This window comes from Lates calcarifer, linkage group LG4 (genome assembly GCF_001640805.2).
Source record: "Lates calcarifer isolate ASB-BC8 linkage group LG4, TLL_Latcal_v3, whole genome shotgun sequence".
Taxonomy (NCBI): domain Eukaryota; kingdom Metazoa; phylum Chordata; class Actinopteri; family Centropomidae; genus Lates; species Lates calcarifer.
Genome location: NC_066836.1, coordinates 22765343 through 22790997, shown reverse-complemented (window position 1 = coordinate 22790997; position 25655 = coordinate 22765343). Strand labels below are relative to the sequence as shown.

The 25655-nt window shown below is 41.6% G+C and overlaps 1 protein-coding gene across 2 annotated transcripts; it reads right to left on the bottom strand.

The window, feature by feature from the left end:
• Window positions 1–8563: 8563 nt before the first annotated feature.
• Window positions 8564–25282, bottom strand: LOC108884499 (polypyrimidine tract-binding protein 2). Of its 2 annotated transcripts, XM_018678406.2 has the most exons (17): window positions 25180–25282; window positions 23247–23268; window positions 22783–22834; window positions 21865–22028; window positions 21699–21770; window positions 21528–21599; window positions 21245–21403; window positions 20901–21011; window positions 20036–20204; window positions 16128–16205; window positions 14791–14903; window positions 12728–12761; window positions 10779–10871; window positions 10383–10499; window positions 9480–9579; window positions 9264–9341; window positions 8564–9033 (listed from the first exon to the last, which is right to left on the bottom strand). In XM_018678406.2, exons 1-17 carry the CDS (start codon window positions 25185–25187, stop codon window positions 8904–8906), a joined length of 1572 nt encoding a protein of 523 aa, XP_018533922.1. In that variant the 5' UTR covers window positions 25188–25282; the 3' UTR covers window positions 8564–8903. The 2 variants fall into 2 exon arrangements, with proteins under 2 accessions (XP_018533922.1, XP_018533923.1); XM_018678407.2 differs by lacking the exon at window positions 16128–16205 and having other exon boundaries at window positions 25180–25268.
• Window positions 25283–25655: the final 373 nt, after the last annotated feature.

The window sequence follows — 25655 nt, the reverse complement described above, 5'->3', positions numbered from 1 at the left end:
ACACACACATACACACACACACACACAGGGGAGGGGCTCTGAGGTCATCAGGGAGCCAACGTGTGATTGGTCAGCTGGGGGGTTATGGCTATGTATGAGCAACATTTTTCTTTCTTTCTTTCTTTCTTTCTTTCTTTCTTTCTTTCTTTCTTTCTTTCTTTCTTTCTTTCTTTCGTCTTCACTTCCCTCTTTCCCTGGTGGGGATGAAATCAATCTCAGCCTGCTCTGTTTAAAAGTTGGGGCAGCCACCATTCACACACACAGACACAGAGATGAACTGTCTGTCGTCTGAGGATGGACAGATTCTGCAGCTGATCAGGAGACAGAGATAAATGCAGCTTGACACTTTGTCTCTACAGTCAGTGGATAGAAGATGTATTTTCTTGTATAGATTTGTTAAAGCTTCTGTGCCTCGTTTCAGTTTTCTGTCTCCGATCAGGAGGACACCCTCCTCCTTTACTTCCATTTCAGGAGGATCATGTATATAATGACACAGTAAACAGAACTTTTCTTTTTTTTTCTACTCTGATATTTTTTTTTTCCAAAAAACTATAAAGACAGATCAGTGAGACACATCACTGCACTCACTGACATGTTCCTTCATTACCACCAACACACACACTGTGTGTTAATTTGGAGTCGGCAGGTCCTCTTCACAGAGTCACAGCAGGAGAAGCACAGGTGTAAGTCATGAGATCAGGTTCAGGGGTTAGAGAGAGAGAGAGAGTACACTGGGTGTGTTAATACCACATCAGATGCAGGTGAGAGCTCAGAAGAGAAATGCCACTAATACTGAATGAATGAAGTTCTACGCTCAAATGGAATGCTACAGTTAGCGATAGCAGGCTGATATGATGTAAACACACTGAGTCAGATGGGTCACTGCTCAGGTGTTCAGTTCTCAGTTACAGACAGGAGGGTCAGGTAAAGAACAGAGCACAGAGCTGAGGAGCCAACATGGCTGCTAGAGTCCGTCTCATCAGGTGAACACTTCCTGTAGCAGCATCACCTGGCTCCATCAGCCATCTGTGAGAGGAGTTAGCTGATGATCTCACCCTGAACGCACACTGTAACTCTATCCCCCTTTATTCTCCTCGTATCCTGTGTGTGTGTAATAAGGGCTTGGTTATGACACATACAGGGAGATGACGCTGACTGATAACAACAGACAGACAGCAGAAACAACATGGTTCACTTCACTGACGTCTCTCTGTGACTGTCAGGACTTTTTCCTCCTCCACCAGATCATCACTCGGAGTTTCCTGCAGACAGGCTGCAGGACTTGACTCACACTGACCTCTGGTGGATTACAGAGGTCCTGCATCTAATGCCAACAGAATACATTTAAAGGGGCACTCCACCTATTTTTTTTTCCCCAAACTTTATGTCACATTACAATTTACTGAACATTTCAATTTGAAATACACATCAATTTACAAAAAGAACTCATTTGAGGAAACATTTGCTTGCATTTGAAACACTACAAGCTTACAACACATTAACAAGATAATATAAAATAAAATAATCACAGGGGTCGACATTTTAACAAAAGTGCTTTAAGCGTATTAAAGAACACAGGATTGTAACTTAAAAAGCAGAGACTTTGACATTGTTTCATATAGTTCATTGATAGACTGATTTTCTTCGATAAACTTTAGGATGTTATGTAGTTTTTAATTTCATTTTTAAAACAGTTTATGGTGGTTTGCTGTTTTTCATTTATTCTTGTGTATATGATATTTTCCATAATAGAATTATGTTCACCATTTTGCATACCTTTTTGACAGCTGTCCATATAAACCATCACTTGGAATTTGTTAACGAGGAATTGTTAATCCAATATTTGCACTCCACCTATTTTATAGCTAAAAATCAGTAGAGTAGAGTTTGAGAGACGTGGGTGTTTACCAGGTCTACTAATGAAAGATACTGTTGAGCTGCATTATGGGAAATGAAACCAGTATTACAGAGTAGCAAACACTGAATCAATGGCAGCTGGGTCCTCCATCACAACAACCAGCTCTCAGCTGGTTTTATGGCTGCACCAACACAATCACCACTGTCTGGATTTGGCTCCCTGCGACCTCCTCCTCTTCTGACTGCCGGAGATCTCCCATGATGCATGAGCTTCTCTCTCTCTCTCTCTCTCTCCACAGTATGGATTCATATCCATGTTACATGTTACTAAATCAATATCTTCCTTTCTGTAGTATTGTGCTCTTCCGTCTCTCTCTCCTCTTCTGTCTCTTTCTGCAGGTATTTCTTCCTCTGGAGCTGTAGAGTCTGATCTGTGATGACAAGTCTCCTGCTGCTGCTACAACTCCACTCAACACCTGCTGCTACAATTAGAAATGACTAGTACTGCTATTAGTTGTATTGCTATGTTAGCAGTTAATACTTTAATTATCATTACTATCACTACTACTGCTGTATTACTGGCATCACCTTACGTTTTATATGGAACCTGTGTTATGCTATGTTCTTCTCTTGCTTATCCTCTCCCCCCTCTCCCCCCCTCCCCCTCTCTCTCCTTCTTAACCCAACCGGTCGAGGCAGATGGCTGCCCACCCTGAGTCCAGTTCTGCTCGAGGTTTCTGCCTCTTAAAAGGAAGTTTTTCCTCTGCCACTGTCACCTTGTGCTGATCATGGTGGGATTTGTTGGGTCTCTCTCTGTAAATACCTATTTTAAAGAGTATCGGTCTAGACCTGCTCTATATGAAAAGTGCCTTGAGATGACTGTTGTTGTGATATGGTGCTATATAAATAAAATTGAATTGAAAAATTGAATTGAATTCTTCTTCTCTGAAATGAAAGTCATCCTGAAGGGTTGCAGTTTTGACTCAGTAGGAGGAGATCCAGTGTGAGCTGCAGCATGTTCTGAGTGCAGGAGCTCTGACAGCAGAGTATCACTGCACATGGTGACTACGTTAAAGAGGACAGCAGCATCTCTTTTTTTCTCGCAGTGTTGCTTAGAAAATAAATGTTCCTGGTTATTTCAACACCAATGTCTGGAGCTTTGCTGTGTGCTGATTGTACCCCCTCCCACTGAAGACAGAAGCCTGATGGTGGTGGGTGTTAGTGGGGTGTGCACCTTGGACATCATTCCATTCTCCACTGTCCCATCCACTGTCATTTTCATGAGTCTGAATCAAAGACTCACCTCCACAAGGCATATTATGAAAATTGCCTTGAGATAACTTTTGTTGCTTTTTTGTTGGTGCTTTATAAATAAAACTGATTGGACTTGTCATTGTATTTTTGGATCTAACATGCTGTTGTGTTCCTGAGAAAATAGCACATGTATTTTTTTTTTATTTGACTTGATAGCCTGTGTGGAATGGTTTCAGGACACCTAGAAAAAACAAGGATCTAATCAGAGAAAGAAAATGAAAAGATGGGAGTGAGTTTTTATTGCTTCAATCTTACTGTGCCATGTGACTGTCTATGCATCTCCTATCTTTATCACCTGTGTGCATCATCTTTGTGAGAAATATTTAATTACAGTGACAGAGTTCCTGTTTCTGTCAGAGAAGTTTGAGGGCATCATAGAACCAAGTATGTTTAGCAGTAGCACAGATGCATTTCATGCTTAAAAAAAAAAAAAAAAAAAAAAAAAGGAAAAGGACCGCCCACAAAGATCAGCCCAAACAGGAAGTGAGGAGGGTCATCACAATACTTAGCTATTACTAGCTTTGCGAGGCTGCACACAGAGAGGCAGGATGCTGTGTTCATCTGGTCTTGACCTGATCGTCCCCACAGCTGGAACACGAGCTGTCTGTGTTTTTAGTTAAACTGCAACTCTGTTATTTATTAACTTTGTTATCAGTGAGAAAACAGAGTAAAGACACCTCCTCCAAAGAGATGTATCAGTCTACATGAAAACTCTGTGAGAGAGCAAAAAGCAAACTGTGCCACTGAAATATGAAGGTGCTCGAGGTGGAGACACAGAATAAGATGTGCTGATGTAATGTCAGCTGCTGTGTCCTGACTCTGATCCTGTCAGGGCTCTGCTGCAGCTACATGGAGCTGTGTGTCTGTCAGTCCTGCTCATCACTGCCTCCACACTTTATAAAGAAGGATTACAAACCAATCCGTGCAGCTGCTCAGTATACAGCAGCTCCAGTCTGACCAAATCACACCTAATTAAACCACCAGACTGGTAATTAACCAGAATGAAGTCCATTAGTCTATATTTACTCTCTCCTCTGTCTTCTCCCTTCTCTCCCGCTCTCTGTCTTCCCTTCTTTAAGGACTGACTGTGCCATAATAAGACCTCAGTAGTGACTATTTGATTAAGAAATCTAAACAAGAGAACAGATGAGAGCAAAGGTTTCACTTAGTGCTCATCTCCCTCTGTATACCTTTATCTTTAGAATAAAGCTGCACTGTAAAGCTCTGCTGATGGAAAAAGGCTACAAAGGCAGGATAGTGGAGAGTCTTTCTTCAGAAGTAATCACATCACTATGTGATACTGGCTAGTTTCAAAAACATGCACTCAGTGAGCACTTTATTAGGAACACCTCTCTAACACTGGGTAGTTCTCTCTCTTGCTCTGGATTCCTCCAGATGTTGAAACTTTCCTCTGAGATTCTGCTCCATGTTGACATGACTGCATCACGTCGTTTCTGCTGAATTGTCAGCTGCACATTCAACCTGCCAACCTCCTGTTCTACCACATCCCAAAGCTGTTCTACTGGATTCAGATCTGGAGACTGCAGAGGTCACTGAAGTTCACTGAACTCACTGTCATGTTGATGAAACCAGTTTGAGACTTTAGCTTTGTGACATGGAGCATTATCCTGCTGGAAGTATCCATTAGAAGATGGTGAACTGTGGCCATGAAGGGATGAACATGGTCAGCAACAATACTCAGACAGACTGTAACATTCAGACCATGACTGATGGTATTAAGGGCCCAAAGTGAGTCAAGAAAACATTCCCCACACCATTACACCACCACCAGCAGCAGCAGCCTGGACTGTTGACATAAAGCAGGTTGGCTCCATAGATTCAGATCCTGACCATCTGCTGCCTCAGCATCAGTCCAGTTCTGATGAGCCTGTGTCCACTGCAGCCTCAGGTTTCTGTTCCTGGCTAACAGGAGTGGAACCTGACGAGGTCTGATGCTGTTGTAGTCCATCCACCTCAAGGTTGGAGCTGTTGTTCATTCCTGTTCACCACAGTTGTAAAGAGTTGTTATCTGAGTTACTGTAGCCTTTCTGTCAGCTCCAACCAGTCTGACCATGACCTCTGACCTCTCTCACTGGATGGTTTTTGTTTTTGGCTCCACTCTGAACTCTAGAGACTGTTGTGTGTGAAAATCCCAGGAGATCAACAGTTTCTGAAAAACTCCAACCAGCCTGTCTGACACCAACAATCATGTCACAGTCAGAGAATGTGTCACATGTTTCTGATGTTTGATGTGAACATTAACTGAAGCTCCTGACCTGGATCTGTGGGAGTTTATGTGCTGCCACATGATTGGCTGATTGAATAAATGCATGGATAAGCAGGTGTTCCTAATAAAGTGCTCAGTGAGTGAAAAGCTACAGCTGTTTGGGGGGTTTCTGTTGGGGAACAGGAAACACTTGCATCACAAGATGCTGCTTTGCTTTTAACATGAATTCATCCGTTCATCGTTCACTTGCTGCAGCACAAACACCCTGCTCCATACTCAGCTACACTGAGTGGGCAATCACACTTGGATCTGTTGGGTGATGAACAGCTGCAGTCAGTCAGTAATGATGATGAAGAGGAGCCAAATGCTGTTCTTTCATTTCCCTGTCCAGGTTTATCCTGCTGCTCTGGGGATTGATGAGCTTGTTTCTTCAGCACCAGGGACAGGAGTTAGGGTTAGGAGTTTATCAGCAGTGAAACACACAGTTTCAGTTTTGTGTCATGGATGACTTCAAAGTTTTAATACAGGTTATGCTGTAGTTTTGGTGTTATGGTCCTATGTGCTGTGACTCCCAGGTAGAGCTCATAGTGTTATTACCACCAGGAAGTTAACTCAAACCAGCCTGTAAAAATAAAGTCTGTTCACACAGGTACGGAAGCCTCAAGGTGTTCAATATTAAATTAATTTAAAAAAAGATATTATGAAATAATTATATAGATAAACAGTGTAATTATTGAATACATGTTTAAATCATGTTATTTAATCGTCCATTTTCAGGAGAATTTATATAGAAATAATAAAGTGTCAGCTGAGTTAGGTGCTGTCAGTGCAGTCACTCTCACCAAACATCTGTAGTACAAACTCTTTAGCCATGTCTCCCTCAGAGCACTTAGTTGCAGAGGTGGCAGCACAGACACTACTGCAGCTACTCACCACTTTGATCATGAAGGTCACACTCCCCTACAGAGTATATAGGCTGCAATATAGAATATGGAGTATTTGTCAGGATCCAAGCTGGGACTGACAGAGGGGCGGGACTGAGAGAAAAAGGTGGGTTATAAATCCATCAGCTGCTTCAGCACCACGGACAGCTCCACAGATTTATCAGGACACACACTCATGATGTTTCAGAGTCTGACACAAACCTGAGTCTCATAAAGAATCCCACTAAATTCACATATTCACACAAATCACCCGCTGCTCTTTAACTAGTAATCCTGGATATGGATTGAGTGTTAGCAGTGTTAGCAGTGTTAGCAGGCTCCCGCTGGCTGTGACAGTGTGATCAGACAGTCCTCACAGAGCTAAGAATATCTAGTTATGTAGCATGAGCAGCCGTCAGCTCAATATATACGATAGTGAAAGTGAGAGGGCAGTGACGACATCACTAATCAGCACCATTCTGAAATGAAAACACAAATTTGATGAAATAATATAGTAATATAATTTCATAATTATGAGTTGAATTGAAATAAGTTCTTTATCTCCAAAATGACTGCTGCATCTCTACATGTGACTAAATGCTGCTGTTGCAGAAATGTAGAAAGAACAGAGGAGCTCAAGGAGGAGGAAGAAGTGAGAGCAGAGAGACAGAAGCGAACAGAGTGAGAGAAGTTTATTGACAGGTCGACAGGTGAGACAGGTGAGACAGGTGAGAGCAGAGGTCTGAACCCAGTCCAAACACACACAAACACACACAATTTAACTGGGGCTCCTTGGTAGAAAAGACGTGTTTAATTTGTGCTGATCTCAACGAGACAAAAACAAAATAAAATGAAATGAAATAAGAAATGACAACATCCCCATAAAGAAGACCGATCCAAAAAACATTGCAGCTGCAGGTAAGAAGCAGAGATGAGTAAAAAAAAAAATCAAACAAGCTAAGCTCAGTTCAAATAAGCTCAGTTCAAACAGTGACAGAGTTTCATCTCTGCTGGATAAATAAGCTCCTGCTGCCAGACTGAGACCAGGTTCACATCTATTAAAAACTGATTTACAGGTTTACAGCACAGAGTCAAACATCAGCTGTAACATCAAGAATCAACAGTAAAATCAGACCACATGTACTTTGGTCCCAATAGGTCTCCTTCCCAAAAGCAGAGACCAAGACCAGAACCACATGTTGAGACCAAAACAGTGTGTGTGTGTGTGTGTGTGTGTGTGCGTGCACTCACAGTAATGTTTTCAGGGGACTGGGGATGGGATTGAAACAGGAACAGTACACCTCTGGATCATCATAGTCAATACATTCGGAGTTATTTTGGAAAGGGTCTCCACTGTCCTCAACAAGCCTCATTAGCCTCTAATTATGATTCACATTTCCCAGAATGCCTTGAAACACCCCCACAGAGCAGCTCTGACGAACCTGCTGCTTTAGTCAGATGGACATGTTGTGTGTCTCACTGATTGTTTACAGTTGACAGAAACTGGAAATCTCTCCACACACAGTTTATTCTACCTCTGAGGCAGGTTTCTCAGATTTCAGTTAGTCTGGTGTTGTGGCTGTGTGTGCTGCAGCTGCATCTGGTTCACTAACACCGGGTGCTGCTCATATTTACGTCACAGATGAGGAGAGAGCAGAGTGAATCACAGAGTGAGAACACTATCTACTCTCCATTATGCCTGTAGCTTGGAATAAAATGTCCCAAGGTCTCAGAACACACTGAAGGAACAGGATGAGGTTTGAACACATAAGGACGTGTGTGCCAAAAACTGCACCGTCCAAAGACAAGTACACATGACAGGAGGGCAGAAGTCACATGACTGATGAGGAAACTGGTCATGTGACTGTCTGAACAGTGGTAGTTTGAGGTGGTGACACATACAGAAAAAAGGGCTCATTAATTACAGGAAGTCAGAGAGTCTGCTGCCATGGTGACGGCTGAGACAGGGAGAGGTCAGGTCTGCTTCACCTCGGGCCGCACTCTGCATCACTGCAGGGCGTGGTCAGAGGTACGCTCTGCTGCACCTGTAACCACACCTGACAGTGATGTCACCATGTACTGACACACCCAGCAGTACACCTCCACAGCCCCTTTTACACACAGATCACACAGTATCAGCATTAAGAGGACTCTCACACGTACCTCCCCTACAGCCTTAAAGGTAATGAGCTGTGTAAAAGGGCTTCCATCACTGCTGCAGGTGAAAGGTGAAACTGTGGAGGTCAGGACAGATGACATCAGCTGGTGCTTAGTTGCTCTCCAGATGTTTTAAGGGTAAAAGCAGGAATCTGTGAACTTTACAACCTGACTGAGGGGGGGGTAAGTACTGTTTCTATTGGTCAAGACTTTATGGAATTCTGTATATTTAAACAGAAACTTCCTGACGTGTAATTGTTTTTCATTTTACATGTTGGACAATGAATCACATTATGTGTGATGTACTACATCGTTTAAGGTTTGAGGGTTTGTGCAGAGGAGTTGAACAGAACATGGTGAGAGGAGGAAACTAAAGAGACTTCCTCACTCGTCTGGATCTTAAGGTTTAGGAGTCGCTGTGAGGGTTAGATGGTGGACTTTGAAAAGGAAACTTTTAGATGGTGATTCCCTCCCATGTCATAGTTGTGAAGATCCATCAGAGCCTGGATTGCCTCCTCTACTGAGGACATCTGGATCAAGGCCATCTTACGGTCCCTGATGGAGAGAGAGACAAACAGAGACGTTTAGACTGCATGGCTCTGTTTACTTCCTGGGAAGGTCAGCCCAGAGCAGAACAAGCCTCTGTGCTCCTCCCTGTGCAAATATCATTTATGTGGTTTCACAGATCATCTGCTTTTCATCCACTCACACATCTCCTGAAACAGAATTCAGGTTAGAGGCTGCAGACAGTTTTAGAAAGAGCATGACACTGAATAGTTTCTTACTGGAAGAACTTGAAGGCCTTGACTGTTCCTCCACTGTTAGAGAACAGAAGACGCAGATCATCCTCTCCAACACCATCCCTGGGCAGTAAAAAAGACTAACTGTTTACAGGCTCAAAGCACAGCAGCATCAAGTCAACAGAGTGCTACACTCATCAAACTATCTGCCTGACTGACACAAACAGGAAGTAGTCAGACTCGTATGTAGTGTTGTAGTACCTGATATTGGAGAGATGAAGTGTTGCAGAGGGAGGAAAGATATTCTGGAAGTTCTTGGATCCTGGTTTCTTAAAGCGATGGAGTGGAGAGCCAGAGAAATCTGTCCAACAAAAACACGACGACAGTAATGATGGGTCAGATATCACTGTTATTATTGTTCTATCAGTGTAATCACAACTTAGACATTGACTGTGTGTGTTACTGCTTTACTCAACCTTTACAGATTCAAAGAACAGAAAAAAACTTTCATTACATTTTAATCAAATGACAGCAGATATATTCCACACACATTCTACCCACAATTCAACTCTACTGCCAACAGTCAGGTTGGAACATGTGGTGTGCTCACTCTGAGGTGAGGAGGGGACAGAGGTCTGATGAACTCATTTCTTTGTCAGCTCCACACAGATTTCATTTCAGACCTCCACAGCAGGACGTGCCTCCTGAAGACACCTGAAGGCTGTTATACACCGATCCTAGATCCAATCTGATGACATCTGTAAACACCACAGACAGAGTGAAGTGAATAACCTGAAATCATCTCTACAACACAAAGTTCTTCAGGGAAACCTTGGGACCTGATATTCATCTGGATGTTACTTTGATAAATGCCACCCAATTTAAAATTGTTGTAGACCAATATCATGCAAGTGGCTTTAATGTTGTGGCTGATCAGCGAATATACACCAGTCAATGCTGACGCAGGTTCTAATTTAATTTCACGGTGTTTTGAAACCAGTAGCTCCCTGGGTCAAAAGTCATTGCTGTGAGTAGAAGGACCTTCATGGATCTGTGAATATCTGATCTGACAGTTACTGACTTAACATTTCATCTGGCACCATCACAGCTTCATGTCTAATAACCAGTTACAGAGACAGTGACAGACTGCAGATGTCCTCTTACCTTTAGTTAGCAGCTGGTCATCCAGTCCTTCTCTGGGCAGAGCCACAGTTTGATGTTTGGACAGCGTCACTCTCATCACTTTACCAAACACCTTTTGACCATTCAGGTGACTCATAGCTACAGGTGAGACAAGGGAAAATACGAGCAGGTTAGTACATTTATCATATCACATCCACTAGAAGTGACACTGATCTACACAGATAACCCTTTAACCTTACATTATACTTCATTCCCAGCATTGACAATTCTTTGCAGACAAAAACATGAATTTCTTGATTGACCTCTCTCATTCTCACACACCTGGGACTAGCAAGTGACCTCCTCAGGACTTAAACAACCACTTCTTCTCAATTAATCTTATTTTGTGGTCCTGACAGACAAACATTGAAAACTCACCCAGCTGAGCCTGGTTGCCATCAGACAGCTGGATCAGAGCGCTGTCCTTTTTGTTGTAGAGGATCTTCACCCTCTGGACATCACCATAGACTCCTGAAGGTATAGAGAGCACGAGAGAGAAGAGAAGAGAGAAGAGAGAAGAGAGAGAGAGAGAGAGAGAGAGAGAGAGAGAGAGAGAGAGAGAGAGAGAGAGAGAGAGAGAGAGAGAGAGAGGCAGACCGGAGAGAGCAAGCCAGAGAGAGCAGGGTAGAGGAGAAGATGAGGAGGACAGAACAGACAGAGCAGGAGAGATGGAGCCGACCAAGATAAAAAAGGAGAGGTGTGAAGGATGGAAGGAATAAAGTTAGTGCCAGAAAGACAAATGAAAAGAAAAGATGGAATCTTCCGATTTGACTTCCATTAGAAACTCAATCAAGTCAGACACCTGAGCTGAGCTTTACCACTGACGCATACCTGAAGCTGACACCTGGCTGAATAGTTAATGTCTTCACTCAACAGCATGTGCACGACTCACAAATCAGCTCGACTACGACATTAAAATAGTAAAACTATAAATGGACAGAGTGGGGAAAAGATATATTTTCTGAATGACTGTCTGCACTAACCTAAGACAGAAACATACTGTATGAGGAAACAGTAAATGTAAAAGGAAGACCTGGAAAAAAACAGTATGTTCTTTTTGGGCCTTCTAAGAAGATCATTTTTGTCTGAGTGGATATCCTGGAGTGGGTAAAATTAGCCCAGTCAGTGTAAGGACAAATACGTAGGTTTAATGTGACCCTTGTGTCTAATTTAGGTGACTGAGTGGCAGGTGATCCCAACAGCAAAGTTGTAGAATAAAATGAAAAGGTGCACTATGACTGCACTTTATTAATACAAAATCTAGAGAAAGAGGCAAAAAGAAAGGAAGAGATGCAGAGGATTTAAAAGCTAGAAAGAGTCTCAGTGAGTACACTGGAATGTCGTGATCAACTTAACCATTAACGTGGTGAGAACATAAACACTAAAATGATCCTGGTGTCCCTGGTAGAGTGGAGGCTCCAGTGTTCTACACAAAACCATTTAACAAACACTGTGCTGATAACAGGCTCTGGGTTGACCTTTTAGTTTAGTAAAACCTGGACCAGACAGTCCTCTGTCTGTAATAATCTGTGGCCATGTAGAGAGACTGGCTTACAGAGAGCACTATTTACAAAGATGAGGAACCTACCAATATGACATATTACATAGATTGTTCTGCTTATATAAAAGCACAATGACTGATAGAATGTTCAATAAAAGGTTTGTTGGCATCAGAGTGTAGTGGATCAGGTATTTTGTCAACTGGGTAACAGATCCAACACCTTCCTCCTCCTCCTCCCTTCAGCCAACAGGTCATTCTTTCTGTGCAATCAGCGCTCTGATGAATTCTGCTGCTGTGCTAACTATTGTTACCACAAATTATAGCTGCTTCACATAAACACCATGTGAATCAGTAATGACTCTGCAGTCAGTCTGACCTCAGTCTACATCTACATGTTAGATCTGTTATAAGGAGAGAACGTGAAGAAAGCATGGCATGGTGTTTGGACACAGATCTGTGAGGCTGTGACAGGCAACATGACCACAGTACAGGCTGCACTGTCAGGAATACCACATGTGACAGAATCCTAGCCTACAACTGTCAATCTGGTTTAACTTTAGTGTTTCAACAACACATGGATGGTTTTGGTGTCTTTGTTCTCATCAGTTAAAGGTAAGCTGACCAAACACAGTCTCTCAGACTCACTGTTTTATCGTGTAGCGACATAGGCAGATTTAACTCTGTAGTGTATAATATGATAGAGAGAGGCTCAGAGACACAGAGAGATACAGAGGAATAAGCGTGTCCACGACATCACTGAAGAAAGTGAACAAAATTGGATTAACAGAGAGAGATATACAGATAGAGTAGTAGAGGTTGAACATACCGAAGAGGGTAAAGAGACTTTGAGGCGTGACCATCTTTAGAGAGAGAGACCGCAGAGCAGAGGACAGGAAGAAGAGGAGCAGAGGAGGAGGAAGAAGGAGAGACGAAGGTAGAGATCAGACCGCCCAGCGTTGGACGAGGGGGTAGGTGGTGGTTTCCATGATGATGAGGAGTGGAGCAAAGATGGAAGGCATGGGGGGGTTGGGAGAGTGGGTCAAAACGGCAAAGCCAAAGTCATGTTAGACCGGAATAAGAAAAGTGAGGAGGGGGAAAAGGAGATGAACGCAAATTGAGGTAAACATACATAAGAGGGGGGTGGGGGGTAAGATAAGTGTATGACATTAAAGGATGTATGGCAAAAAGGAGTCAAATGGAGGGAAAATAAATATGAGGGGAGGTGCAGAGGAGGGAGGAAAGGGGGGGGGGAGGGAGAAAGGAGGAGAGGAGGACAAAAACCAAAGCAGAGGTCAGTAAACAGAGCATCAGTGGGACATCAACGGAGTCTGAATGATCGCTGGCTTGTTTCCACACACACACACACACACACACACACACGCAAAAATGTGTGCGCACAGACACACACACTTGTACTTCTATCTTCATGAAGACACTCACTGACATAATACATTCCCTAACCCCTTACTCTAACCTGAGCCCTGAGACCAAGGTCTAAAACTGGTCCTCACAAAGACAGAAGTACGTGCACACACATGCACACGCACACACACACACACCCTGCTGGATGCATTTATCAGTGAGGAAAACAAATGATGGGAGGAAGGTAGAAAATAACACATTAAAAAATGGATGGATGAAAACATCAGGAAATAAATAAGTGGATGAGAGACTGCGTGGCAGGGGGTATCAAACCAGAAGGAGGCAGACGGCCAACAGATAATTGTCTATCACTGAGATACATGAGGACTGTACATAAACACTGCAAATTCAGTTTCTTTGATGGAAAGATCTTTACATTTCTCTGAGACAAAAAATGTCCTCAGATCTTAATAATCTAGGACAAGTAATTTCCAAACAGGACCGGTGTCCTCATGGCAATAACAATCACCTTTGAATAAACATTCAGTATACTGTGTTATCAGAGTCTATTATTGTCACAAGACTTTCAGTTTGTGACACATTAATTAACATGAACAGTACCATTGAAAGCACAGATATCTGGGTTTCCAAGAAAATAGGGTTCTGTATGAAAATGACTAAAATGTGCCACAGTCTGCCTATTTAAGGACACACTTAAAAGAAGATGAACAAGTCAGTGAAAAACCAGCCCTTGGATTCAACACTCACAACATGAAAAGTGGCCACACCACACTCGAACACTACCTAGCCACTGGATTTTAGTGAGCATACTCTCAGGTGTACACAGGAGCTGCTATCAAGCTGCTGGGTCACCAGAGAGAACTGAGTGGTGTTACCAAACAGCCAAGATACAGCTGCTGCACCAAGACTTTACCAGAAGAGGGCAGAAGTGTGAAAACCACCAGTCCACTATGGAGTCCCTCTCCATAGGAGCATGAGAGGGACAAAGACAGACAGAGAGAGACGGGCTCTGACAGAGAGATGGGACACAGACACAGGCAACAGGTACTGTAGGTATAGAGATACAGATGACAGAGAAGGCACACATATTACACTCTAACAGAAAATTGACAGAGCAAACACAAGTCAAAGAGAAGTATACAGTCATATGTAGAGGTTTAGCCACCACTGAGATAACTCCATAGTCTATGGAGTTAATGTACTCTTTCTTTGTATTTCACAAAGTAAGGTAAGTTACCCCCGCACCCCCTCCCCTCCCCCAAGGACCTTCACTCACACTGTGACTTTAATCCATCTGAAATTATACTACATGGACTTCAGATTGGTGGAGGATGCATGATAACTCATGCTGTACAGTGCACACATACAACCACACATCCACACAGGAATTCAGTCTACTGCCAGTGACACAGGAAAAGCATTCAGCAGTGTCTGTTCACTAGCTGTACTGAGTTAGAGCAGAGTCTGGAAACGCTCACAGTCAAGTTGTATTTATGGTTAGTGTACCTCTTCATTTAGGTTGGACGCCAACAGGACTCCTGACACTCCAGACCCAGACAGAGCAACTCGACCTGCTGCTGCTGCTGCCGCTGCTGCAGCACTCAGAGGACTAATGGCTCCTGTTAGGAAAGTAAAAAACAAGAAACACATCAGAACAGAACAGCAGAAAACTACACGTTTAAAACTATGGCAGTAAAAAGACTTGTTAACTTCAACTGTACAATGCAAAAAAATTACATGAACTTGTATGTATTGTCAACAATACATACACAATCTGTTTAACAATTACTCAGCATGCTAAAGCACAGCAATACATGCATGAAAATCAGAATATGAGGAGAAAAGAGAAAAGATATCCAAACCAGGGATGGTGATGTGCCACATGATACCATGTAAATGTAATTCAAGCCTAGTTAATCTTCAGGTTAAAGAGCTGGTGAGCTCTTCATCAGTGTTAAAACCTAAGCTTCAACTTCATCAAGACACACACTAACATGTACAGGTGCGTTGGAAAGTTGGTGGCAGTGAAGAATTTCAGTATAAACAGTCAACAGAGCTGCTTCAGTAGTTTCTGTACTGAACATTATGGACACTGTAACGTACAGTCATTAAGTAACTGTGTTAATGACTCAGATCTGGTCCTTAACCACAGCAGCCCCTGTATCTCAGTGTGTCAAAACCCACTCCCACCTACACTGTCCAGAAACGCCCAAAACATAATTTCAAAAATACATGACTCAAACCCCTGATAAGTCATTCATCTACACCAACTATGTGCTCAGTGTAATGAAGGATTATATACTCTCCCACTTGAAATGTAATTAAAAGCTGGTTAAGGAGAAGATGGGAAATAATGAAATGGCTGACGGTTTCAGAGGCGATTATCTCTCATATGTCACTGCAGTGAAAACAGGTTTGTTTTGAATGCTTTGTTACTTATTATAATTACATGAATACTAAATTAGAAATAGAGATTAGTGCTGTGTTTGTATATAAATATGGTACTTAATAATGAAACATATAGGGATATACTGTAACTGTGAGCAGGATACAGCCTCAGGAGAGGGAGTTAGTGTGCTCTAATCCAGAACATGCATAAACCAACAAAGCAGTCAGTATTATTTCAACCAACAATCTCAGTCCATTCACAGGAAAACATTCATCAACATGCTCAGACCACATCTATTAATTTATCTGTAATATCAACCAACCAGTGTGGTCACTGAAAGAAAACCTTTCCAGCCTTTGCACATTCAGACAACCACGGCAGGACACGAGAGACAGGACAGAAAACAGACAGAGTGATGGAAAAACAGAATTACAAAAAAATAAAAGATAGATACCTCCACCCTGCGAGAGGGAGAGAGAAGATGAGTAACTTCCTCCACTAGAGTAGGAAGCTAGCGCTCCAGATGGGGTACCTACAAGACAATGACAACTAGATTTATACCACAAAATACTTTTCCTACCGGGCACTCAAAACTACAGTTATCACAAGTAACTAGATTGACATAAGTCAGTAGATTAGTGAACTGTAACATTATACCGTGATGAGTAAATATTAAGTTCTCACACCTCACAATAAAATGTGCTAATAGACTCTTTGTGTGTGTTGTAAATTTGATTTAGAATGGATAAACTTGTCATTTTTGCCCATCAATTCACACTCAATAACCCATGTTTAGAACTTGACTGGAGTCCACCTGTGGCAAACTGAATTGACAGGACAGAGTTTAGAAAGGTCCAGACCTGTGTATATAAGGTACCACCATTCAGTCAGCATGTCAGGACAAAGACCAGGACATGAAGTCCAAGAAGCTCTCTGTAGACCTCTGTGATTAATCTGCAGTGATCAGGACAAGAGTATAAAGGCATTTCTAAAGCTCTGAGTGTTCCCAGGAGCACAGTGGCCTAAACAACTGTGAGACTGGAACCAGGACTCTTCCTAGAGTCCATCCAACCAAACTGAGGAACTGGGAAAGAAGGGTTTTGGTCAGGGAGGAGACCAAGACCCCAATGGGGAGTCTAACAGAGCTTCAGTCCTCCGCAGAGATGGAGACAACCATCTCAGCATCAATCACACCATTATGGTAGAGCCTGGTACAGCATTTCAATGACTCCCGATGACTCATGATGAGCATGAGGAAGATTCTCTGAAATTCCAAACACTCCGGTCAACACCAGGCACTGATCATCACCTGGATCATACCACCCTACAGTGAAGCTTGGTGGGACACATCTCTGACTGTCCCTGAGTGGAGCAGCCACAGAGCAGACTGAAACCCCACAGAACATCTGTGGAGAGACCTGAAGATGGCAGTTCAGACACTTCCATCCAATCTGACGGAGCTGGAGAGGATCTGTCAGGAAGAATGGGATAAACTGCCCAAATCCAGGTGTTCAAAGACTGTAGAGACTGAACCAACAAGACTGAAGCTCTAACTGCTGCCACAGAGGCTGAAAACAAACATCTGAATTAAGACTCTGACAATTAAGTGCAGAAAGTGAAAGTGCCTGAAGACTTTCTGAAACTGCTATACACTATGAGGCTGGTTCTAGTGGAGGCACCAGAAACTAAGTGAAATTCAGTTACATTTATCTGGCTCCTAACAGACTACACATCAATGTCAGGTTAAACTTGAGTTATGACAATATGCCAACATGCTGGGCTTTGTGAAACATAAAAAGACCAGATTAAACAAAAGTAAAACTAAACTTTAGCACTGAATAGTTCTAGATTTCTGCAACTGGTTATCAGCACAGATCCCAAACCAAACTGTTCTCTGAACAGGGCAGGGCCACAAATATAAGATAAATAAACTGTCACAGTCAACCAACACATTTCATACCAAGACTAAATTTGGAAGACACCCACTTTAACTTAAACTCTCTATATGTTTTTTACACAGAGCAAGGATTGTCCATTTCGTATCCCATCACTTGCAGTGTTAGGAGGTGATCTCTTAGGCAGCACATGTTTTTGTATTTTAAAAGATGACTTCATCAATTTTCAGCTTGATTCCTCTTGTTCCCCAGTCTGGGGAGTGGGCTATAGGCACAGCAGCTTCAGAAGGTATTCAGACTTGGCTTTACTGCAAATCTATGCATACCATAGTTTTTAGAGTTTTGAATCGATTTTTCAGCCATGCATGAAACTTTTGGTTAGTCAAGATGTTATGAAAATTATCACACAGAATCTTGAAACGTGCTGGAAAAAGTCATATCAATGAATGAACTTTCTCAGTTTTACTTCTTCTCGTAGTGATGGTGAAAGTGTGAACTGATTTGTTAATTTTCCACACAGGTGTGTCAGACACTGGTGAGAGGCTTAGAAATTTAAGAGTTGGCTAATGAGAAGCATGGCATTCACAAGTTATGTTAATGGATAAACACACCCTGCAGGCAAACAATAAATGTACAGAATGATTTTTAGCAAATGGGCTAAAACAAACGTAAACAAACGTTTAGTCTTAATGTGCAAAGACGCATGAAGCAAAGTGTGTAAATGTGCAAACAAAGCTAACCTGTTTAATGTAGCCATGTAATAAAAACTTTTAAAGCAACATTTTTGGTAAAATATCTTATATGAATAGTAGGTTTTGGTTTTCTCTCTCCACCATTGTCTCGCAAACTGAGCTGACATGGACGATGCAGACTCAGAGGTTCTTGACTCTCAGTGCTCTCACAGTAGAAACCCTGTGGAAAATACCCATAAAAGGAGCAGCCTGGCAGCCACTGTGTGCAATGAATTCTGGTTGTTGATTCTCTGCTTTAGAGCAATATAAAAATGAATATATAAACAACTGTTTTCTCTGGTTTTAAGGCAACAGTTCCAAATACAATTAATTAAACATCTACAAACATGGCCTAGTTTTAAGAAAACTCAAACTGGCTCAAACTGCTGCTGCATGTTCTTGGCTATTACAAATGCAGGAAACTGGCCATAATTCATTAACAGTTTTTCCAGTCCTTGTTTAGGAATAGGCCTCCCAAAAAAATTTGTGCCTGACCATTAGACGGTGCCACATTCACCAAAAAAGTACATCAAAACTCGATGGACAGAATTTCATCAATTCTGGAGCACATTCTCTAGGGCAAGTATTAATCCTCAAGTGTCATATTAGACGTTGTCCTTGTGATGTACTGCCCACTGGGTAACTCCCCTGACAACTACACACCTTCAAGGGCTTTTGTTCTGTTTGCATTCAAACTGCCAATAAAAACACTGAGCATGTCCTAAGAACTATGATAATAGTTCAGTCCAACTGTGCTTAGAACTGTGAAGAATGTCCTCCAGCCAAAAGACAGACTGATATGACCTATATGACCTGTAACAAGCTCATGCAGGCTGGGTTGGTGGGTGGTATTAATGCTGGTAGCTGCTACTTCTTAATGCGATTCTGTGTGTCATGTTAGCTGACTAATGTCTATCAAAGCATGACATGCTGATAGAAAACAAAGGCTCTAGAAAAGCAAGGACAAGTGCAACCAAGTTTATATCTCAGTGGTCATTTTTCTGGTTTCAAGCAAACTGCTTTATTTCTGCATACTGAAAGTACATTTATGAACTATCATGACACTGTGGAGATGGATTTCCTATCCTACATGCTGCACATACCTTTAATTATGAATGGGAAAGTCATCAATTTGTTTCTCTCTATTATGCTATGCCACCACTGATGCACACTCACTGCTGGAGGGCATTAAGGTCCAACTATCTATCTGCCTTTAATATAATGGACCTGTCATTCTAACACACAAACAGAGGCAGAGTGGAAAGGGTGAGGATCTATAGGCTGGAAAGGTGCTGAGCCAAAGAGGTGCATCTTTCCCAAGAGACCTATCTTTGGCTTCACATTTACTACCTCATCTTAACCTCTGACCTCTGACCTTTGACCAAGACAGATGAGGCAGACGGCCACTCGCCCTGAGTCTGCTTCTGCTAGAGGTGTCTTCCTGTTAAAAGGGAGTTTTCCCTCTCCACTGTCACATATGCTGCTCGTTGTGGGAACTGTTGGATTTCTCTCTATGGTATAGTAAGGGCTGTAAGGTGCTTAAAGACAATGTATGTTGTGATTGGTGCTATTTAAATAAAACTGAAATGAACTGAATAGATACATCTGAGCTGCACAACTGGCAAATAAAATGACCTAGAAGGGGGCTGTGAGTGGAACTGTAAAGTTCTATGGATATCCTGGGGGGAGATATGGATGGATGTGGTGTAGAGAGATAAAGGCAGAAGTGTATTTACCCAATAAAGAATGATCCTTGTTGGTTGCCTCTCCATCTCCAGTAGGAAGGTCAGGTCTGGTGTAGTCTCGACTCTTATCATTGTTGTATTTGACATTGAGGTTGACCAGTTTACTGAAGTCTATCCGCAGAGTACAGCATGAATTATAGATGTTCTGTCCATCCAAAGACTGGTGCAAAGCAGTGAAAGACGGAGAAAAAAAATCAATATGTTCTCACAGTGTTTTTTTTTTCTTCATACAGATCATAGATTGTTTTATGCCAGTTATAGCCTGATATTTGGGAGTTTAAAGATATGTGACAACAATACACAGTATTATAGAACAGTAGTGATTTTTACATAGACAATCTTGATATGGATTTTTTTTCCAACCACAATAAATACTAAGCATGACAATTTACAGTTCTAAAAAGGACCAATATAGCTGTTTAGCTCTCATGCCAAGAATGTTGAAAAATAAGATGTTAACATATTCTGAACACTGTGCATAAACAGGCAGAATGAGACAGAAGACCTCTGTTAATTCACTGAGATTAACTCTAAAAGTGTATTCAGATGCCTTCACCTGGTTGTGAAGACTGATGAGGGAAAATGAAAGTAAATGATTTTAGTATAAGGCTGCAATATAACAAAATGTGAACAAAGTAAATACTGAATACTTTCTGAATGACAGGTGTATTTTGCTATCAACACTGCTTGTATTCAAGGACATGAGGGACAGAGGGGACATAGAGTACATCTACTGCACATCCATGCACCCGCACACCCGCACACCCGCACACCCACACACCCACACACACAAACACTCAAAACATGTAAGACAGGTTGCTGATTTAACAGCCATAATTTTCATGTGTGATCCTACCAGCTTAGCTTGTTGTGCATTGACAGGATCACTGAACTGCAGCAGAGCCTGAAACTGGTTGTTCTTGGTGAAGGTGATAATCTTCATCACAGTCCCAAATTTACTAAAGATCTGCAAGAGCCAAATAATTCAGAGAGAAAAACAGAGAAACATGGTCAAGCTTGATCTGAGTAACAGTTTGCCAAACTAACTATTAACATTCTATCTTAAAGCAATGAAGCATACATCCCAAAAGCATACCACAATTAGAATCAGGATTTACACAGCTGAGTCTATAATTGTCACAGTTGCATTAGTGTTGGTGGGGCAGGGTCTTTGGTATATTAAATCCGTTCTGATTTTACCTGTTGAAGAACGTCCAGTGTCACAGGATAGAACATGTTGTCAATAATAATTCGCAGGACAGGGCTGGGGGGAGGAGCGAGGTCCAGAACTCCTGGGTCAGAAGATGGAGAGCTTCCATCCTGAACTGCTGACACTGCCTGTAGCACTGCCTGGGCCCTCTGTGTGGAAAGACAAAAATATGGACACATGTTGAGGAGGCAGCATCAAATCCTACATCGGTCTAACCATCTGGTTTGGCTGAAGCATGGTGTCAAATTTACAAATATATATCGGTGAGTATACCTGGTTCAGAGCGGAGTCTGTTTTGAGTTCCTTGTGGTTGGAGTACTGGATGAAGACAGGTGTGTTTCTAACCTGAACAGAATAAGATCCATATAATACACCATGCAGTTATCATCCCTCAGAAACACAACAATAATGTAAAACATGAATAGACACTGCTGCATTTGATACCTGTGGTGTGACAGCTGTGTAGTAGTTCACCATAGTAATGGCTGCTTCCTCTGTACCCAACTCCAGAAATGCCTGGAAACACACAGTAATACTGAGCTTTTAAAGAATCCATTTTCTTGTAAAGAAAATTGTTTGGTGGACAGTGCAGAGTTGTGTTCTAGTTTACCTGATTTTTCCCCTTCAGCATCAGTATGTTGGTGACCTTTCCAAAGGGCAGCCCCAGAGCAATGACTTCAGTCTCTGACACTTCATTGGGAAGTTTCCTGATGTGGAGAACTCTGGAGGGAGGTGATTCATCCAGACGCTGCTTCTTACTGTCACTGCCATTAGCTGAAAATGGACACACACAACATTTTGTAAAAGTTTACCCAGTAAGTCTAGATGTAATGTATGCCTGTGCATCTCTTTAAGACTGGCTAAGAGGTCTGAGTGCTTCTCCCTTCAGAGCTGGATGTAAGCAGTGTTTTATATGATGTCATTGTTTTCAAGACATGTGACCGATGAAATGCATTGTGATTCTCTAAATTAGAGCGCTGTAGGAATGATCCTAAAACCAGCAAGTAAGTTAGCATGTTAGCACTTCCTGTTCCCTCGGTCCCAAAGTCAGTGTGTTTTTGGTTAAATGTCTGAAACAAGGTCTGTGGTTTTAACACAAGCTCAAGACATTTTCAGGTTTTATTTTACAACATGAAATACGTCAGTAAATCCTCCACTCGTGATTTGAAGCTTTTACATGTCTTAAAAAAGGCGGTTGCTAACGAGTGTCTAATGAGACTATAGAGGTTGTCTGGGATGTTAACATGAAAACCCATCTACTCACCAGTCCACCTTTACAGCCTCGTTGTGTTTCTGCTCACGCTCTTTCAAACTATCACTAACTAAGGCTTAAGAAAGGCTTTTGTAGAAGAGCTCAGAGCTAAATGAAATGACAAAGCTCGGCGACGTTGACGTCATGTAACCGTGGTGTAGCTGTATTACGGTATTACCATGACCAGACTTTGTGACCACTTCCTATGTACTTCTGATGTTGTGGATTATTGCTGCACATAATGGTGGGTTGTATTTGTTTTAAGGTTGAGCTTACCGGTCATAGAGTTGGGGCTGCTACCATACATGTTGAGCTCATCTGAGCCTCTCTGGAAAGTTAAGACAAACAGAAAAACAAATCAAACTTTCAGTTATGTCTCAATTTCTAATAATTCTGAAACTGTTGGTATTATAAGCACAGTGATGCAATACTACGAAACATATTGTATAATCTATACACAACAAAAGCAGCTGCCATCCTGTTATTGCTCAGCGTAACACCTGCAAATAACAGCAGCAAATGTAAGACAAAATTATACATGAAGCTGATCGGTTCGTTTTTAGCTTAATGATATTCTTACCATCCTAAACCTGCTTCACACAAATCTTTATAGTATGTTATTTTATAACTTCACATCCAACAATAATAAGGTATCAACAACTGAAGATCCAGCCTATTTTTGGACAGTAGTGCTGACTGAATGTGTTCATGTAAAATCAGTAAATAGAGAGACAGCTTACCTTCACACCAACTGCAACATCTCTGCCAAGATAGGATAGAATGTAGGGCGGTAAAAAAAACAGAAAGACAAATAAGAAAAATAATGTTATTTCAATTTTTCAGGGAAATACAATTATTTAACTCAGAGGAAAGGGGATGGGAGATTAGTCAGTCTAACCTAGGATGGAAATTTTAGGGCATATTTAAATGTGTAACAACTCAGCTGCTGTTTTTATATTTTATTTATTTATTTATTTTAAGATTCCTGGTTCTTAATGCACAGAGAAACACAGCCATTTAACATTTCATAAGTTCAAGAATTCAGCAATGTCTGAATTACTTCAACACATGGATCTTGGTTTATTTAACTCATATTTCCATCCTCCTGGTGCTGCCCACAACTATAGGGTTACATTAGTCCATGTGTAAAAATGCAAAAATGAATGTATGAATCATAAACAACAACATACACACAACCAAAATTACTATCATTCAAAAACCAAAACAAAGAGCTACAATGTGAAAAGCAAAGAGGAGTGATTTGCATCCAGCTTGTATTTCCTGTCTTTTAGTTTGGTTTTTCATAGTTTTTGTGTTGGACTTCTCTGTGTCCCTTTATGTTTATCAGTTGTTCTGTGTTTGGTCAGTACAGTAAATGGACAAATGACCCAGGGGCAGGGGTCCTCTCTGTTGCTCTTCTGTTAGTCCAATAAACTGTCAGTAAGCATAGTTTATTGGAAGCCAGTATAATCATATAATTTACTGGGGGATGCAGAGAATCTTCTCTGCACTGACAGTTCTGTGGACATCATTAACATTTATCCTGCACTATGCAAATTTTACAGGCATTATAAAAAAAAAAAAATACAGTAAGAAAACCAGAAACTATTGATGGTAGAAACCAGAAGTCTGAGGATTATGGTCCTGCACAGCAAATCGCTGCCCCTGGAACATCAGTCCATTAACCAATAATCAGTAAGTAATAACCAAAATCAGAAAAATTAAGAAGTGAAGGAAAAACTATGACTACGTGAGCTGGTTTCTGATTTCATATTTCTTAGCACTTTTATCAACAGGACAAACTAAAACCATACAGAACTACTAACACACTGAGACAAACATCTAAAAGCCACAGAGCAAAGTTTTTCATCAGTTTTCTTCAGGGAGAGGCTGCACAAGGAGCATCAAACACATCAAACACCATGATGGAGGCCAACCTGCTAAAAACACCCTCTGGAGACCCAGCGTTAAATAACAGTAGAATCTGTTCTTAGATATCTGAGACTTTCTTACAATTAACCTATTGCTTATTAATTTTATAACGTCGCATGCTGTTGCCCCTCTGATAATGCGCTGTATACAGTAATGGCAGGCTGTATGTAGCACACATTAGCTTCAGACAAAGGATCCTTAGGACTGAAACTGACAGGTGCTCGTCCCATGTTGGCTATGACGTGCTTCATTTATAACACACGGGCTAACAGCTTATCACACTAATAATAATAATTGCCGACACAACCATTTATTACGAAAGCATTTAAGACACTTACTTCCCTCTCACCGATGGCTGCATCAGGTTTATCTAACGTTAGCTAACGTTAACAATTATTGTATACAGGAGAGAAAGTGATACTATGATGAACTGCATTAATATATTTTGCCAACAAGCTTGCTAACAGTTACACTGCCGAAGTCAGAAAAACCAAATGATAAATGAAATATGCTCTCGGGTCATGTTCTTCTATTAATGTACATTTCTCCACAAACAAGACAACGATGAACCACCACGTTTCTTGATGGAGTTTGGTATTGTCAGGAGGCTGACGTTAGTCCCGAGCCTCGCAGTTGCGCTAACAGTTAGCTTATCTTAAACTAAGTGCGGTAAACAGCTCAGTCTGTCCCGGCTGTACAAAGTGCACCGAGAAGCGTTAGCTGAAATGTGAACACATTTACCCGTCCATTGCAGCTCTTTGTCCTCTTCTGTCTGTCTGTTGATATTTCAGCCCACTTGCCTGTACAGTCTGAGCAAAATGGGCGTTCTTCTTCTTCTTGTCTATTAAAAGCTGCTGACAGCCCACAGTAACGTTAGGTGCAATACCGCCACCTTTTGTTTAGGAGGGTACCTGCTTCTTCTTACTCAGGTGGGAAGTGATTGAGTATTGTTCCAGAGGTAAACTGACAATTCTATCTCTCTGCTTTGAGTTCAACTTGGATAATGGCCATCAACAATAGAATTTTTGATTTCATGTTAGAGAGAGAGAGAGAGAGAGAGAGAGAGAGAGAGAGAGAGAGAGAGAGAGAACGACTGCCCTTCTCCTTCAGTGACAGTGAGTGGTGTTAGCTTTATGTAATGTTGCTGGTATGATGATTTATTACAATCTAGCAGCCCATGTAAGCATAAAGCATTTTAAATCACTAAAACATTCAAC

Bases quoted from the DNA above. Each gene is read 5' to 3' on its own strand.
- LOC108884499 (XM_018678406.2), bottom strand. The intron at 21,012-21,244 runs GTAAAATCAGAA...TGGCTCTTGCAG, and splicing joins CACTGGACGTTCTTCAACAG to ATCTTTAGTAAATTTGGGAC. The intron at 9,342-9,479 runs GTACTACAACAC...TTTACTGCCCAG, and splicing joins CTTCATCTCTCCAATATCAG to GGATGGTGTTGGAGAGGATG.